At 41.5% G+C, this 17,999-nt stretch overlaps 1 protein-coding gene across 5 annotated transcripts in view; it reads left to right on the forward strand.

Moving 5' to 3' along the window:
- LOC137618227 (FYVE and coiled-coil domain-containing protein 1) overlaps positions 1-17,999 on the forward strand; it is a 220,024-nt gene that overhangs the window by 103,020 nt on the left and 99,005 nt on the right. For 3 of the 5 annotated variants that reach the window (XM_068348356.1, XM_068348360.1, XM_068348358.1), the window contains exons 1-4: positions 703-763; positions 2,502-2,579; positions 16,503-16,622; positions 16,944-17,053. The exons of the other annotated variants lie outside the window; for them this stretch is intronic. In XM_068348356.1, the coding sequence (XP_068204457.1) occupies positions 2,519-2,579; positions 16,503-16,622; positions 16,944-17,053 (291 nt within the window). In that variant the 5' untranslated portion in view covers positions 703-763; positions 2,502-2,518. Of the gene's footprint in view, positions 1-702; positions 764-2,501; positions 2,580-16,502; positions 16,623-16,943; positions 17,054-17,999 lie in introns of those variants that run through there. 5 annotated transcript variants of the gene reach the window in all.

Below are 17,999 nucleotides of genomic sequence, written 5' to 3' on the forward strand. Positions count from 1 at the left end.
TTTAGAATTTATTTGGATTGAATCTGCATATCTAATTCACTTTCCTCTTAATATTCTTTAAGTTATAAAGGTCATACCCTTAAGAATTAAGAAAGGAGACGTTTTCTAGGTACTAATTCAATATCTAAGTTTTCGTTCTGTATTTGTTTATGTTTTGGCAAAAAGGAAATATGCTTTACTTGTAACTTTTACAGACCTTTTCTTTGAAGTATTGTCTCTTTACTTACATTTTTTTTAAAACATTTAATATATTTTTTAAGGATTTATAAGAAATATATTATTAATATATGTATTACCAGATGTATTTTAATACTAGCTATTCAGAGTTAATGGGGGTAAACTTTTACAGACCATCTCTATGAAGTATTGTCACTTTACATCAATCTTTATAAAAAAACATTTAATATATTTTTTAAGGATTTATAAGAAATATATTAATAATATATGTATTACCAGATGTATTTTGATACTGTCTATTCAGAGTTAATGGGGGTAAACTTTTACAGACCATCTCTATGAAGTATTGTCACTTTACATCAATCTTTATAAAAAAACATTTAATATATTTTTTAAGGATTTATAAGAAATATATTAATAATATATGTATTACCAGATGTATTTTAATACTATCTATTCAGAGTTAATGGAGTAATATTGTCCTTATTTATTAAGAAACATTATTGTCTGGCGTTTTCCTTGTCTTTCGAGCTTAAGTACAAAAAGGGGGGAGTCTAATCACAAGTGACAAGTACAAGAGTAAAAGGTATGCCCAATAAATTTCCCTATTATGGTGCATTGTTCTTTTGAATAATAAAATTGTTAAGAATAAGGAATTTTTTATCATATTAAGATTATAATCCAATGTAACAACTCCTATTTTCGTAATAAAGACTTGCAGTAATAGAGTATGTTTCAACCCTAGTCTAACTCGTAGTTTTCCCTATTTATTTTGACGGGTACTTTGTAGAACGGCGGGTGCACCGCATAACTTGTCCTATTAAGTTACTGGGTTGGGTTGCGTGGGATTTTAGCCAACCCCATACAAGAAAACACCTTCATAGGTAAGTGTAGGGGTAGTTTGTAGCGGTACGGCCAAGCGTCCTAATTTGCTTATTATCGCTGCGACTGTTATCTTGTAGAGAATAAAAACGTTTGGAAATGGTCAACGGATCTTAAATATGTTGTGTAAGAGGACACGGCTTTTAGCATAGGTTAGGTGGGATTTTTAAGTTAGCTTCTCCCGTCGTACTCGTAGGTAAGAATACTATTGTGTAAGGGGGGGGGGGTCCGGAGGGGCGAAGCCACCCTGGGTAAGGATATGGCTTTTAGCATAGGTTAGGTGGGTTTTTTAAGTTAGCTTCTCCCTACAAAATCGTTTTTAGAACGACGGCCACAGTTCAGAATATTCCCGTTTTCTACGGGATCTGGCCGTCACCCTACAAAGGCTCCGAGTGTAGATATATGTTATTTAGGTTAGGCCATATTTTCTTGATTTTGTAAAATGGTATCGAACGACACTTTTTCTATTTTGAGGCACCCTGTGTCCGCCAATCGAAAAACATTCCGTATGCTGTACTATGAAAAGGAATGAGTAAATCGGCGGGGTGTATGTATGATAGCGGCCGCCTGTATGTATTATTATGTGTTAACTTTGTATACGGCAGTGTAAGGGGGGGGGGTCGCACGGGGGCCCTTTATCCTCCTTGTTAGGTAAGTAGATAAGGACACGGCTTGTAGGTTAGGTTAGGGGTGAAAGTTTAGGTTAGTTGATGTCCATTTTTATTGAAAGCGTGAGGAACTGGCCGCTGATATACAAAGGGACCGCGGGGTGTTTGTATGATAGTGGCCACCTGTATATATGACGACGGCCTACTAAGAATATGGCAGTGCAAAGGGTGTTCGTAGGGGGTCGGTAAACATCCCTCAACGTAGAAGTAAGAAGGTAAGGACACGCCTTGTAGGTTAGGTTAGGCAGGCAAATTTAGGTTAGAAGTTGTCCACTTTCTATGCAAGTGGGAGGTACTGGCCGCTGATATACAAAGGCTCCATATCTGCAGAATATTTATATACAGGCCAGTTATTACTTCCGAGTTCAAGTATGCTCTGACATCAGAATTAAACGCACTGGGGGCTGTGGTGCCATCAATATACATCAGTCGATTCAATAAATCTTTGTTCCCTTTTTGTTTCTGCCATCTTGCTGTTCAGCCTCTCATACCTTTATTTCATTGTGCAACTGCTGTGATTTCCCCATATTGTGCTTCTGAGGTGGATAGCCTATCTACCTCCAGTGCTGGATTACATAACCCAAATTCATGGCACATCTGATGATAATTTGATACTTAGCGGACTGATGGTTTAACAGACAGTGGTATTTTGATGTGAATTATGGCTAATAAAACTACTGTATGTTCTTTTCATATCTTTCATGTTTATATTTTTACAATTTTATGAATAAATAAATTGTACATACAATACTGTATATGATTTATACTCAACAGGTAGCTAAATCGGTACAATGGCAGCTGTTAAAAGACCTGCCGGCATAAATTTTGAAAAGATTCTACAATCTGTTAAAGGTAATTTAAAATTTTCCGTATTGTACACTGTGGGTATTTTTTCAAAGTTTAGTATTTATCAAAGGTAATTTGTTCCTGTACGTATACAAACCCTCGTCCTATACTTAGGAGAGATACCAGCAAACCTGAAATACATGGGCATTAAAACTTTCTAACGAGGTGTAAACAACCGACTGATAGTTACTAACAGTCGGCAGCAGGGAAGCACGACCTCTTTGCTTGCTCACTGACAAACCACTTTGATTTTGGCCATGGATGTGAACGGATGTTCTAACATCACTCTTGTAGTACTGGCTTTAATAACTTCTGTTTATCTTTTCAGATTGTATGAAGGAGGTTGTGCACAGTGAGGAGGCCAGACAAGCCCACTTGGCCGGGAGTGTCGGGCCATAAATTCAACACTTTCATGTTATAAAGGGATACAGATCCTCACCTGTTGTGCCTGGCTTGCAGAGGATACTCCTGCAGCCAGACCTCTCCCTGCAATGAGTATTGGGAGTGATCATCCTTCCAGTGAGAGTTGTACGACAGGAGAATGCTCGTCTCCCGCTAAACCTGAGAAGAGACAGTCTCTTCTCTGTCTCAACCCCAAAGCCTTCTACTCCCGCAGATGCTTAACAATAGAGCACCTGCTGGGAGCTACTCGAGTGAGTGTCACCCAGAGAGATGTGCGTGTTGATGAGTATAGTGACTCAACACGGAGGCACGCACCCCTACTTCCCTACTGACTTTGTCAGGCCTTCGTGGCCTGACGCCAGGAGCAATTCCACCTTGTTTTGTAAGAATGCAGTTGATGATTATGGATTGTTTATTGACCGCTGATGATAGATAGTTTTTATTCAAGGAATTTTGTGAATGAGCAGTGCATATGTGCTAGGTATGAAAGTGTTTGTGGCAGAGTTTTGTAATCTTGGCCATAGATACTAACCGCTTTCGTTCCCTTTGCCTGGGGAAGGTGTGTTCAATGTCTTCACTTTGCAATGAGTTTCATTCCTGGTTGCCTTCACAGTGCCTATGATTTTGGATGAAATGTAGGAATGCCAAAGAGATTCCACCAGTTTCATAAGAGGGAAATACCCAACCTTTAACATCAAAGAATAGTTTTGGATATTTTCTGCTTGATCCTCCTGGTTGAAACCATTGCATCTCTTGCTTATTCTTCCCTGACTCCTCCTTTTAAGGGGTAGTTCTATCAGTGCACCTTATGCTCTGCACTTTAGGCATTACTTAAGGGTCTTCGCAGTGACACTTTGGGTCTTAGTTGTCCCACTTTTCATCTTTTTACTTTACCTCTTTTTCAGGTGCAGTATTGGAAACATCCCTGCTTGGTGACCTGCCAGACTGGGGTTCGAGTCCCACTCAAGCTCTATAGTTTCTTGTAGTGTCAGCAACCTCAGCATCCTTGTGAACTAAGGATGGGTGGTATGGGGGAGCCTATAGGTCTCTACCTGCTGAGTTATCAGCAGCCATTGCCTTGTCATCCCTGATCCTAGCCTGTGTTTAGAAGGGTCTTGGGTGCTGATCATGTGTATACTGTATATGGTCAGTCTCTAGGGCATTATCACTGTCTCTTGCCTCTGCCATTAATGAGCAACCTGTAAATCCAGCTCTAAAGGAAGGAATTAGAACCTGCAAGTTAATATGTGCAGTGAAAGTGTTAAATCTCTCTTTTCTCTTTGTGTCCTAGTAACCATATGAAATCCAACCAGAGCTTATCAATCAAAGAGACATTTTTATATACAGTTATCAAACACCATTCCCAGTTACAGCTAGCAGAACTTTTGAGTCTATAAGTGTAAACGTCTCACTCTTCAGCTTTAGAATTTTCCTTTCCTTGGATCAAGTGTAAAGTGTGTGTGTACACACTTTTCCTATCTATCCAAAAGTTATGCATTTACCCCTGGTCACAGTAAGCAACATATGGTAGAGCATATGACAGAGGCTACTGTATATTGCACTTTTTGTACAGGCGGCTTCAAATCCTTGTGTGATGTAGATTTAGTGAAAATTACTTAACATGTCTCCAAAGAAATTTGTAACTATTAGTGTGTCTAGAAGTGGTTTAGAAGGCCTTCAAAAATGTTATATAGAAATCCCCTAGTTCAATGATTGAAGTTTTCATTTCACTTATTAGATTAAGCCGGTATAAATGTTGAAATATTTTGAAGCCCTGCACATATAGGCATTATAGGAAATAAGAATGCTAACAAAACAGCAAAACTTACATGTAGAAAGACTAGATCAAAGTGTATATCTAATCATATTAGTGATATGCTATTATTACTAAGATTCGCTATATTAGAGGATTGTCAGTCATTATGGAACTACAGTAGTTTCATGCAAATCAGATAATGTGGCATAAAGACATTTTTAACCTTTTCATGACCTTGGCTTTTGACCCAATCACTCCCAAAATCTAATCAAATTGTGCTTGGATCATGGCCAGTCATCCTACCAAATTTCATGAGATTTGGTCAAAAAGTTATATAGTTATGGGAATCACAAACACACAGACAGAAATACAAGCAAAGATATACACACCTATCAAAACCTAACCTTCGCAACAGAGTTGGCGAAGGTAATAATGAATCTGACATAAGAAAATAAAAATGGATTGATATAAGTGTGGAGTCAGGCATTGTCCATTCCAAAAAGAATGTCACAATTCAATGATGATATTCCTTCTTTGAATTAGTCGCACTTGTTCTTGGTATTTGACGAATAAAACGCCTGACCCATTCTCAGAATGCAGACACTAAAAGAGCACTTTCATACATAACTCTCTGTAATCTAGTTTTCAGCCCTAATGTATTACATTTCGAAAGCAAATCCTGGTGGAAAATTTTGTCAGAATCTCCAAAAGTTTACCCAATTATGACATTTTACTGGGTTACAATTGTGTCCTAGATAATATCTTTGATTCACCATCATGGTGAGGGAGAGAACGGGTGTAAGAAATGAGTTAGCGGCTAGAGTGGATATGAATGTGTTGAGGTGGTTTGGCCATGTTGAGAGAATGGAAAATGGTTGTCTGCTAAAGAAGGTGATGAATGCAAGAGTTGATGGGAGAAGTACAAGAGGAAGGCCAAGGTTTGGGTGGATGGATGGTGTGAAGAAAGCTCTGGGTGATAGGAGGATAGATGTGAGAGAGGCAAGAGAGCGTGCTAGAAATAGGAATGAATGGCGAGCGATTGTGACGCAGTTCCAGTAGGCCCTGCTGCTTCCTCCGGGGCCTTAGATGACCGCGGAGGTAGCAGCAGTAGGGGAGTCAGCATTATGAAGCTTCATCTGTGGTGGAAATGTGGGAGGTTGGGCTGTGGCACCCTAGCAGTACCAGCTGAACTCGGTTGGGTCCCTGATTAGGCTGAAGGAACATAGAGAGTAGAGGTCCCCTTTTTGTTTTGTTTCATTGTTGGTGTCGGCTACCCCCCAAAATTGGGGGAAGTGCCTTGGTATATAGATAGATAGACTATCATGGGAGTTAAGAATGGTAACTGAATGGTCTGGTTAAACTATTTGTTGATAGCAATTTTTTACTGCTATTTATTTTTCAATATTAAACTTACCCGATAATCATGTAGCTGTCAACTCCGTTGCCCGACAGAATTCTACGGAAGGGATACGCCAGCGATCGCTATACAAGAGGGGGGTGTACTCACAAGCGCCACCTGTGGCCAGGTACTGCAGTACTTCTTGTTGACACCACTTCAATTTTTCCTCTGTCGTGCTTCCGGCAAGACGTTCATGGATACGCTTATAATTTTGGAGTCTTGTTCACGGTTTTTGGTGAAGTATTGCTCTAAGATTTCAGCTTTCGCTATTCAGGAAGTTTTATTATTAGCTTAGCTAGCTTTTGGAATTAATTTGATTAATTATGGTGACGAAGAGAGTATGAACTCTCTTTCACCTTTAAATGGCCGACCCTTCCCTTAGACGGAAGTGTTGGTGTCTAAGAGAGTATAGACTCTCTTTCTTAATTTTGCTTAACAAAAGTTATAGATTTATTTTATATCTCTCCGCCTTTTATAGGCCTCTTCGATTAACTTCCTTTTTTATAAATTTATTAAAATTAATTTTTATATTTGTTTATATTCGACCTTTCCTAATAGTAGGCGGTCTTTTCTTGTACCGAAGTTAATTAACATTGAGCCCGTCATTTCGGTTTTACCTGTTAACATATTATGCTATTTTAATGTTTTTGAAAGAATTTCTTTGATAGTCTCGTACTGTTTCAAAGTTGAACTAACGTTTTGTTTTGTCTCTGCAGTTGTTGACGTTCAGAACGTTCAACTTGCGCTCTATCGTTATGATAGAGAGAGAATTTTCACGGTGTCACGTTGCAGTAAGAGTAAACCGTTTATAGCGTTTTGTTCATTCTTTCTTAGCTTAATGGTTTTAATTCTAATAAGGAACTTTTTATTTGGGAAATCTTTCAGTTTTTTTCCTTTAACAATAATATGTTTTAACGAGTATATATGATTGGGCTCTTCTCTCAGGTTCTAAGTCAAGAGAGAGAGAGAGATAGAGACGGAGGGAGAGAGAGCTGGATAAACGTTTCGTTCAAGCGAGTAACGTTGTTATCGTTTTTGCTCTTCTCCCTATTCTCTTTAGGGGAAGAAGGTAAACGTTTCTAGAGTTTATTCTTGTTCTCAAGCTTTATGCGGTGAGAGATTTTAAACGTAGTTTATTTGATCTAGTGTTTAGTCTCTTTCCAGACACTGAATTATTTATCTTTCATTAGATTTTTCTGTTACATTGTAATTCTGTTTTCGCAATTACTAACTTTTAAGGAAGGATAGAATTGCGTGTTTCAGGTACAAACCACTTAAAGTTTCGAGTTCAGTGAAATAAGTGCAAACAGAAATTCAAAAGTGATAAGTGATTAGCGCAAAGTGTGTCAGTGTTGTGCGTGAGGGTACTTCTGTGCGTGCCAGTCGTCCTCCCAGTCCGGGACCTCTTGCAAGCTCCCAAGCCCAGGGGAGAAGCAATGTCGAAGGGCAAAAGGGTTCGGCAGGCCTTGATCGGCGCACAGAAGTATCCTCGGTGGTTGCGGGCGTGTCTTACAGAGACCGTCACTCCCACCCGCAGACGATTGAGCCCTTATTTTACTCGTCTGCAGAAGAAATTTCGGGGAGAAAACGCTGGACTCAGGTCTCAAGACCTCTTAAACGTAAAGTCCAGACCTCTAGAGTTCAACAACCCGGATGCAGTCATTGGGTTAGCTCTGACTCTCCGCAGTCATCAGGTGACTGCACACCTCCTAAGAGAGGTAAGGTGATGCCGCAACAGACCTCATCTTCTGTTAAGGCTTTGCCTCAGCAGACCTTAGCGTCTGCCGACCCCAAGATGACTCTGCTGCAGTCCATGCAGTCACAGCTTGCGGTCTTAATGCGTGAGTGTCAGGCTGAGAAGGTTACACCTCCTCCTGCGATCGCTCCGCCTCACCGCAGTCCAGTCTGCCATGCGTACGATGTTGAGGTTCCTCAGGATACCTTACCGCGTACTGAGTTGCCAGTTACCAGCGGTGTGCAGCAACCTCCGCCTTCCTTAAGGCAACCTCAGCAATGGGAGCAGGAATCTTATGCCTTACTTCCTCCGCTTCCGCTTGCGGTTCCACCAGCGAGGCAACAATCTCTTGAGGTACGATAACCTCTTCCATCAATGAGGCAGCCACCTCAGCACTCGCTGCAGCGACCTCAACCCTCCTCAAGGCGAGAGCCTCAACTCCTTAGGCTAGCACCTCAGGAACCTCAACTCGCGAGACAAGAACTGCGTTCTGCGCAGCCGCTACCTCAACTCTCGCAGCTCACACCTCAGGAACCTCAACTCGTTCCTCAGGAACCTGCTACTGCGCATCCGCAACCCTTACAGCAAGCGCAACTCTTGAGGCAGCAACCTCATGCTATGAGTCAGCCACCTCAACGCATGCATCTGCCACCTTCTCCTCAACTTGAGCCTCTTCCCATTCAACTTGGAAATAACAAATGACAATAATAACACCTCATTACTTTCATAACTTGCATTTGTAATCATATACATGTATGCCTACACAAACATTATGATAATGGAGGTTATTTGTATTACTTAATATAAAAATATATATGTATTCCTTGCAATATATTTTTAACAAAATCGCAAAATATGGCAAAAATATCTTCAAAACAAAAATGAATCATGAGTTATGAATGTAAGGTAAATATTATGTTGATATTAAAACCCCATGCAAGCATGCATGAAGTAATGCAGTGTTGCCAACAGGGCGAGTTTCCCTTTCCTGAGGTGAAGTAGATTATAGTACATTTAGTGCAGCTTAATTCTACGATTATCATGCCGGCTATCAAATTCATCAACAAAACAGTCTAAATCAATTCCCTCGGCACGTGCACTTTCAATGGACAGTAATGCGATATTACTCACTCTAGCACTGGTCATGGAATTTCTGAGAAATGTTACATGCCATGCAACACGCTCTGCTTACCTTACAGCATGCTCTACATACAGCATGCTCTGCATACAGCATGCTCTGCATACAACATGCTCTGCATACCTTACCGCATGCTTCTCAGTCACACATCTTTGGTTGTTGCCAACTCACTAGACTGTCAAGCAGTTTCATAACGTTGCCTTCTAGTCTGCTACTTTTGCACCAGTGAAACCCTCACTGAGAGAACTTAGCTTTTCTCGGATATGGTCCCTGTAGATGAGAAAGTGCTTTTCTCCCTCCTTCTGATATTCCCTTGAGGACTCTGTCATTTGGAGAGGAGCCTTTAGCTGCGTAGCCTCATATGGACTTTTATTTAAGCATAACATGCTTCCAGGGAAGGTAATGGTTCCACTTCAGTCGCTAACCCCGTCTGTTACCACACCTGCTCCCATAGACCTTGAGCTGTGTTGCAAGACATGCAGTCCAAGCTTAGTCCTTGTTAGAGGATTTTTTGTTTACGGAGTCAGTGTGTCACTGGGAAGACGTTCAACAACCAGCAGAAGTGACTTGTGACGCAGTGCGGCAACCTCAGCAACCCGATAAGGAGTTGTCTGTACGACCCAGACAGTCTAGACAGCTTCGGGTTGTCACTGTACTTCCTCGCTTCCCCATGGTTGACAGTTCACAGACTGTGCAGCAGTACCATGATCTTGTGTCCGGCTCCGTCAGACGACTGGCTTTTAAGAGCTCCCACAAGTCGTCGCTGTCTGGAGATTCTCAGATGGACTATGGATCTGACCAAGGAACTGGGCCTCCTGGTCAATTTTGAGGAGTCTCAGCTCGTCCCATCCCAGACCATTGTCTCCCTGGGTATGGATCTTCAGAGTCGAGCTTTTCGGGCTTTTCCGTCGGCCCCAAGGATCTTCCAAGCCCTAGAATGCATCCAGAGCATGCTGAGAAGGAACCGATGCTCAGTCAGGTAGTGGATGAGTCTAACAGGGACACTTTCATCGCTGGCCCTGTTCATCGTGTTAGGGAGACTCCACCTCCCCCCCTTCAGTATCATCTAGCTGCTCACTGGATAAAGGACATGACGCTAGAGACGGTCTCAGTTCCTGTTTCCGAAGAGAGGAGGTCTTCTCTCTCTTCTCTCGCGTGGTGTAAGAACAGCTTTCTTCTCAAGGAAGTCTACCTTTGGCTGTTCAGAAACCCGACCGCCGTCTCCTCTCGGACGCATCAGACACGGGCTGGGGTGCGACTTTGGACGGACAGGAATGCTCGGGAACATGGAATCAGGAGCAAAGGACACTTCACATCAATTACAAGGAGTTGTTGGCGGTTCTTCTGGCCTTGATAAACTTCAAGTCCCTCCAGCTTAACAAAGTGGTGGAGGTGGACTCTGACAACACCACAGCCCTGGCTTACATCTTCAAGCAGGGAGGGACTCTTTCGTGAAGTTGTTCTAGATCGCAAGGGACCTCCTCATCTGGTCTAAAGATCGAAAGCTCACGCTGGTAACGAGGTTCATTCAGGGCGGTATGAATGTCATGGCAGATCACCTCAGCCGGAAGGGTCAGGTCATCCCCACAGAGTGGACCCTTCACAAGAATGTTTGCAGCAGACTTTGGGCCCTGTGGGGTCAGCCAACCATAGATCTGTTCGCTACCTCGATAACCTAGAGACTCCTGTTGTATTGTTCTCCGATTCCAGACCCAGCAGCAGTTCACGTGGATGCTTTTCTGCTGGATTGGTTCCATCTCGACCTGTATGCATTCCCGCCGTTCAAGATTGTCAACAGGGTACTTCAGAAGTTCTCCTCTCGCAAAGGGACACGGCTGACGTTGGTTGGCTCCGCTCTGACCCGCGAGAGAATGGTTCTTAGAGGTACTGCAATGGCTGGTCGACATTCCCAGGACTCTTCCTCTAGGAGTGAACCTTCTACGTCTACCTCACGTAAAGAAGGTACACCCAAACCTCCACGCTCTTCGTCTGACTGCCTTCAGACTTTCGAAAGACTCTCAAGAGCTAGGGGCTTTTCGAAGGAAGCAGCCAGAGCGATTGCCAAAGCAAGGAGAACATCCACTCTCAGAATCTATCAGTCTCAAGGGGAAGTCTTCCGTAGCTGGTACAAGACCAATGCAGTTTCCTCAACCAGTACCACTGTAACCCAGATTGCTGACTTCCTGTTATATCTAAGGAAAGTAAGATCCCTTTCAGCTCCTACGATCAAGGGTTACAGAAGTATGTTGGCAGCGGTTTTCCGCCACAGAGGCTTGGATCTTTCCACCAACAAAGATCTACAGGACCTCCCTAGGTCTTTTGAGACCTCAAAGGAACGTCGGTTGTCCACTCCAGGCTGGAATCTAGACGTGGTCCTAAGGTTCCTTATGTCATCAAGATTTGAACCTCTCCAATCAGCCTCTTTTTAGGACCTCACATTAAAAACTCTTTTCCTCGTGTGCTTGACAACAGCTAAAAGAGTAAGTGAGATCCACGCCTTCAGCAGGATCATTGTTTTCACATCTGAAACGGCTACATGTTCCTTGCAGCTCGGTTTTTTGCTAAACGAGCTTCCTTCACGTCCTTGGCCTAAGTCGTTCGAGATCCCAAGCCTGTCCAACTTGGTGGGGAATGAACTGGAGAGAGTACTTTGCCCAGTTAGAGCTCTTAGGTACTATCTAAAAAGGTCTTAACCTTTACGAGGACAATCAGAAGCCTTATGGTGTGCTATCAAGAAACCTTCTTTTCCAAGTTCTAAGAACTCAGTTTCTTACTATTCAGGCTTCTGATTAGGGAAGCACATTCTCATCTGAAGGAAGAAGACCTTGCTTGGCTGAAGGTAAGGACACATGAAGTGGGAGCTGTGGCTACTTCAGTGGCCTTCAAACAGAGCCATTCTCTGCAGAGTGTTATGGATGCAACCTATTGGAGAAGCAAGTCAGTGTTCGCATCATTCACTCTCAAAGATGTCCAGTCTCTTTACGAGTACTGCTACACCCTGGGACCATTCGTAGCAACGAATGCAGTAGTAGGCGAGGGCTCAGCCACTACATTCCCATAATCCCATAACCTTTTAACCTTTCTCTTGAATATTTTTTATGGGTTGTACGGTCGGCTAAGAAGCCTTCCACATCCTTGTTGATTTGGCGGGTGGTCAATTCTTTCTTGAGAAGCGCCGAGGTTAAAGGTTGTGATGAGGTCCTTTAGTATGGGTTGCAGCCCTTGATACTTCAGCACCTTAGAGTTGTTCAGCCTCCTAAGAGGAACGCTGCGCTCAGTAAGGAAGACGAACTTATTTAAGGCAGAGTAATGGCTCAAGTCGACTTCCTTACCAGGTACTTGTAATTTCATTGTTATTTTGAATAACTGATAATATGAAATACGGGATACTTAGCTTCTTGATATACATGTACACTGGTTTTCACCCACCTCCCTGGGTGTGAATCAGCTACATGATTATCGGGTAAGTTTAATATTGAAAAATGTTATTTTCATTAGTAAAATAAATTTTTGAATATACTTACCCGATAATCATGATTTAATTGACCCACCCTTCCTCCCCATAGAACCAGTGGACCGAGGAAAAATTGAAGTGGTGTCAACAAGAAGTACTGCAGTACCTGGCCACAGGTGGCGCTTGTGAGTACACCCCCCTCTTGTATAGCGATCGCTGGCGTATCCCTTCCGTAGAATTCTGTCGGGCAACGGAGTTGACAGCTACATGATTATCGGGTAAGTATATTCAAAAATTTATTTTACTAATGAAAATAACATATTCTTGAGAATTGGTTAAACCTGGAAGAGAAAATATTAATCTCGAAAAAAAACTTCCATTGATGATTAGCATATATTAAGCTAGAGCTATTTTGGAAGAAATGATTACACTAGAGCCATAGAGAGAGAGAGAGAGTTAGTCCAGTGATGCTTAAAGACATTTCATTGCAAACTTGAATCGCAAACATTGTAAAATGAAGTCTGTCAGAAACATCTGTAACTCCCTCTTTGAAAGCTGAGTTGTTCATACATCGACACAAACCAACACCCTTTTCTGGGGCGACCTGTGATGGCCGGTGAAAAGACGTCCCTTACACTTTTCTGATATAAGTCTTCCAAATATACCAGAGAAAGATAAAAGCATGGAATGCAGAGGTTACTACCCTCGCGAGAGCACCTTGTGGGTGTCGTGTATACAACAGGGGCGTGTGAAAACCACTATTCACAGGCTGTCTTCCATTTAGATAATTCCTTCATCAAAGGGAAGGGCCGTAACAAAGGCCCTAGAAACCAAACTTGGACCACGCCACCGTCACCTAACACGAGCGCCCTCTAGGTCATCCTTCTGTTTTGGACTTGCCCGCATAGTCGTATTGTTTGTGCTTTCGGTGTTTTTTAGGAGTATTGTATCTGGTCTGTATAGTTAGGAAAGATACAAATTACTTTAACATTTGTGATTTTTTTTTGCAACACTTTTGTGAGATACAGAAGGTCCTTAACTTACAAACATTCAGAGATACAAACGCAAATCCAACGGAAAATAACAAATATATGATAAAGAAATACTGTAATGAAACAATATTGTATCATTTAATATAGTAAGCAAAATAACATTTGTAATAACCTGATATCTATTTTAATGAAACCCAACTACTGTATGTGTTGATTTTTGATTCAGGTTAGGCCTACCCTAGCCCAAAAGTTAAAATTCGACATACAAACAATTCGGTTGGACCCAATTAAGTTTGTAATGTTGAGGACCTTTCTGTGTATCTAATGCATCGTATTAATAAGAAAATACGACTGCTTTTAAATGGGAGTGGAAGCCGGAGGAATTTCGTCACTTGTCAGGATGCAGTTACTTGCTTTGTCATCGTCTGTTCACGAAACCATAAATGCTAAATAGGAAATTTATTCAGCTTTCTGATGTAATTTTCAGCTTCTTTCTAACTTGATTTCTTTGTTATACATATGACGAAACATCGACATAAGTAGGTTGACACGTCACGTCATTGCTCCCCGGCCGAAAGTCATGAGCCTGACAGCGATTTTGCCACGGCTTAGATTGCCTGTGGTTACCAGGGATTAACTGACGGTTAAAATCTGTACCGTAATTATTATTATTATTATTATTATTATTATTATTATTATTATTATTATTATTATTATTATTATTATTATTATAATAATTTCGGTAGAAAACCCTCTTTCATGTAGGTTTGATTGAAGATAATGACTGCCCCAGGTGCGTTAATTTTATGACACCTTTTCTATTGATTAGAACAATAGATACACACAGTACATACATATACCAAGGCACTCCTCCCAATTTTGGGGGGTAGGCGACATCAAACAAATGAAACAAAAAATGGGACCTTTCCTCTCTACATTCCTCCCAGCCTGACAAGAGACTCAACCGAGTTCAGCTGGTACTGCTAGGGTGACACAGCCCACCCTCCCACGGTATCCACCACAGATGAAGCTTCATAACGCTGAATCCCCTACTGCTGCTACCTCCGCAGTCATCCGAGGCACCGGAGGAAGCAGCAGGGCCGACCGGAACTGCGTCACAATCGCTCGCCATTCATTCCTATTTCTAGCACGCTCTCTTGCCTCTCTCACATCTATCCTCCTATCACCCAGAGCTTCCTTCACTCCATCCATCCACCCAGACATTGGCCTTCCTCTTGTACTTCTCCCATCAACTCTTGCATTCATCACCCTCTTTAGCAGACAGCCATTTTCCATTCTCTCAACATGGCCAAACCACCTCAATACATTCATATCCACTCTAGATGCTAACTCATTTCTTACACCCGTTCTCACCCTCACTTCTTTGTTCCTAACCCTATCTACTCGGGATACACCAGCCATTCTCCTTATACACTTCATCTCAAACACATTCAGTTTCTGTCTCTCCATCACTTTCATTCCCCACAACTCCGATCCATACATCACAGTTGGTACAATCACTTTCTCATTTAGAACTCTCTTTACATTCATGCCCAACCCTCTATTTTTTTACTACTCCCATAACTGCCCCCAACACTTTGCATCCTTCATTCACTCTCTGACATACACTAGCAAATGGTGGAGTGGAAACTCCACCATTTGCTGCAACAACAGACCCCAAGTACTTAAACTGATCCACCTCCTCAAGTAACTCTCCATTCAATATGACATTCAACCTCGCACCACCTTCCCATCTCGTACATCTTATAACCTTACTGATACCCACATTAACTCTCAACTTCCTTCTCTCACACACCCTTCCAAATTCTGTCACTAATCGGCCAAGCTTCTCTTCCGTGTCTGCAACCAGTACAGTATCATCTGCATCCAACAATTGATTTACCTCCCATTCATGGTCATTCTCGTCTACCAGTTTCAATCATCGTCCAAGCACTCGAGCATTCACCTCTCTCACCATTCCATCAACATACAAGTTAAACAACCACGGCGACATCACACATAGATAAGGTGTCATATAGATTTAATGCCACTGAGGCAACCATTATTATTATTATTATTATTATTATTATTATTATTATTATTATTATTTGCATGTTATTACTGTTCTTAAGATATGTTCTTTTAATTGTTTGTTACTTCTCTTGTAGTATATTTAGTTCCTTATTTCCTTTCCTCACTGGGTAATTTTTCCCAGTTGGAGTCTTGGGGCTTATAGCATCCTGATTTTCCAACTAAGGTTGTTACTTTCCTAGTAATAATGATAAGTAGAGGGGCACTCAGTAGAGCGCAGACCTCTGCCGCGGCAGCATATACTCTCAACCTTTTGCTCGAACTTGACCTTGACCTTTGAATTTAACATGTATTAATTGGCGTGGATTTTCATATACTCATGTATGAACTAATGTTTGAAGTCTCTGTGATTACAATGTCCAAACCTATGGCTGATTATGTGAATTGGACATTTTACTTGACCGTTACCTTCACCTTTGACCTTGACCTTCCAAAATTTAATGATTGCCAGCATTTTGCATAAGAGTTAATCCCTGCAAGTTTCATTACTCTACAATTAAGATTGTGGCCAGGAAGCTGTTCACAAACACACACACACACACTCAAACACTCAAACAGGGGCAAAAACATAATCTCCTTCCAACTTCATTGGCGGCGGTAATAATACCTACTCGTATTGATTAAGAGTGGCAGAGGTAATGGTAGTATTCATGAAGCAGCAGCCTTTATTACTGAAGTTATTTATTGTAGATGATGTCTCACAGGATTTTCATACAGGAGAGGGGGTTCCCAGCCCCCTCGTCTCGTCCCTTTTAGTCGCCTCTTACGACACGCAGGGATAACGTTGGCGCTATTCTAATTGTTTTTATGCCCCCGCGGCCATAGGGGGAAGGAACGTAGAGAGTAGAGGTCCCCTTTTTTGTTTTGTTTCATTGTTGATGTCGGCTACCCCCCAAAATTGGGGAAAGTGCCTTTGGTATATGTATGTATGTATTTATTGTATAAATTTTTCCATTTTCCAGGTGACATCCAGGAAATGGTTCAAGAATATCAAGAAAGTAATTTGCCCATAACAGATGACAACACTCATCTACATCAGCTGTGTGATAGACTGGAATTTATTCTTAATTTTGGCCTAAAAGGTAACTAGCTTATTTAAGGGATTTTGACGAAGGAAAAATCTATTTCTGGGCAAGAGACCCATGCCGCCCAGTGAAATGCTCCTTTAACATCATTTCTAACGTAAAAACTGCTATGAATTTACCTTAGAGATGATGTTAAAGGAGCATTTCACTGGGCGGCACGGGTCGGAGCCCAGAAATTGTATTTACAGTTTTAAGATTTTATTATGACCATATATGATTTGATATATAAAGTCTCAACTTTAATATGTACAGTAGTCAGAAGTTGTAGTGAAATAATTTGTTTAAGGTCATCAAGTTTTTTCTTCCCGTTTTCAACAGAACGTACAGTTCTGGGAGGTCGGAGGGATGTCTGGTTGTACTTTTGTAAATGTTTGGCTGAACGACGCAATATCCTTGAAGGGTTGAAAATTGTCAAGGCCAACCGAGAGGTTAGTAGTTTTTAATTCATGTATACTGTATATGTATATATAGTTTGTATTGTACTTTTTGGAATAGTGGATATACAGGGTGTCCCCAAAAATGTATACACTCTTTGGATTGTTACAACTTGTTCAATTTATTGATATTAACGTGGAAAACAGATTCACAGAAGAGAAACAATGCATAGTGAAAAAGTAAGGATACATGGGGCTATTTGAGAATGTTAAAAAAAAAAAAGAATCTGTTTTCCATGTTAATATCAATAAATTGAACAAGTTGTAACAATCCAAAGAGTGTATACATTGTTTTGGGACACTCTGTAGTATCATCACTATATATTCTTTTTCAGATATGTAATAAGACAAATAAATGCCGTTTAAATACCCCTGTTGGCCCATCTCCGGTGTTCACCATTTCCGTATTACTTAATCAAGAGCTGTAAATTGCGAATTGAAATGCTATTTATAGTAAGCAAAGTCCATGCAGTGGGTTATCATCACTGTGCTTCCCACAATGCAATGTAGAATTCATTCGACCCTTTTCTTCTTTCTATTATACCTTTACTCATATCTCCTTTCATCCATCTCTTGGATGTAAGCTAAAATACACAGTAGTGCTAGAGCTTTGGAGTTCTTTGAGCCAGTCACATATGCCTTTGATTTCAAATAAGCTCATATCTAGAACATTAGGTTATGGCAACCTTAATGGTTTTGTAGTGAAAATCACTTGTCGTCGTCGTCGTTGTCGGCGCCCACTCGTGTCCGAGTATTGGGTTCTGTCGTTAGCCATCAGCCTCCTATCAGAAGAAGGGTGGAGGAAATGACAGAATGCCAGTAGCTGGGTATATTGTTTTGGGTGGTCGTGGCTTTGCAACGGCCACGCACACACACTTGGCCCACATCGTTTTCACCGCGGCTCAAGACATATGAGACAGGCGGCTTCTCCGATGTTGGT

This window comes from Palaemon carinicauda, chromosome 24, assembly GCF_036898095.1.
Source record: "Palaemon carinicauda isolate YSFRI2023 chromosome 24, ASM3689809v2, whole genome shotgun sequence".
Classification (NCBI taxonomy): domain Eukaryota; kingdom Metazoa; phylum Arthropoda; class Malacostraca; order Decapoda; family Palaemonidae; genus Palaemon; species Palaemon carinicauda.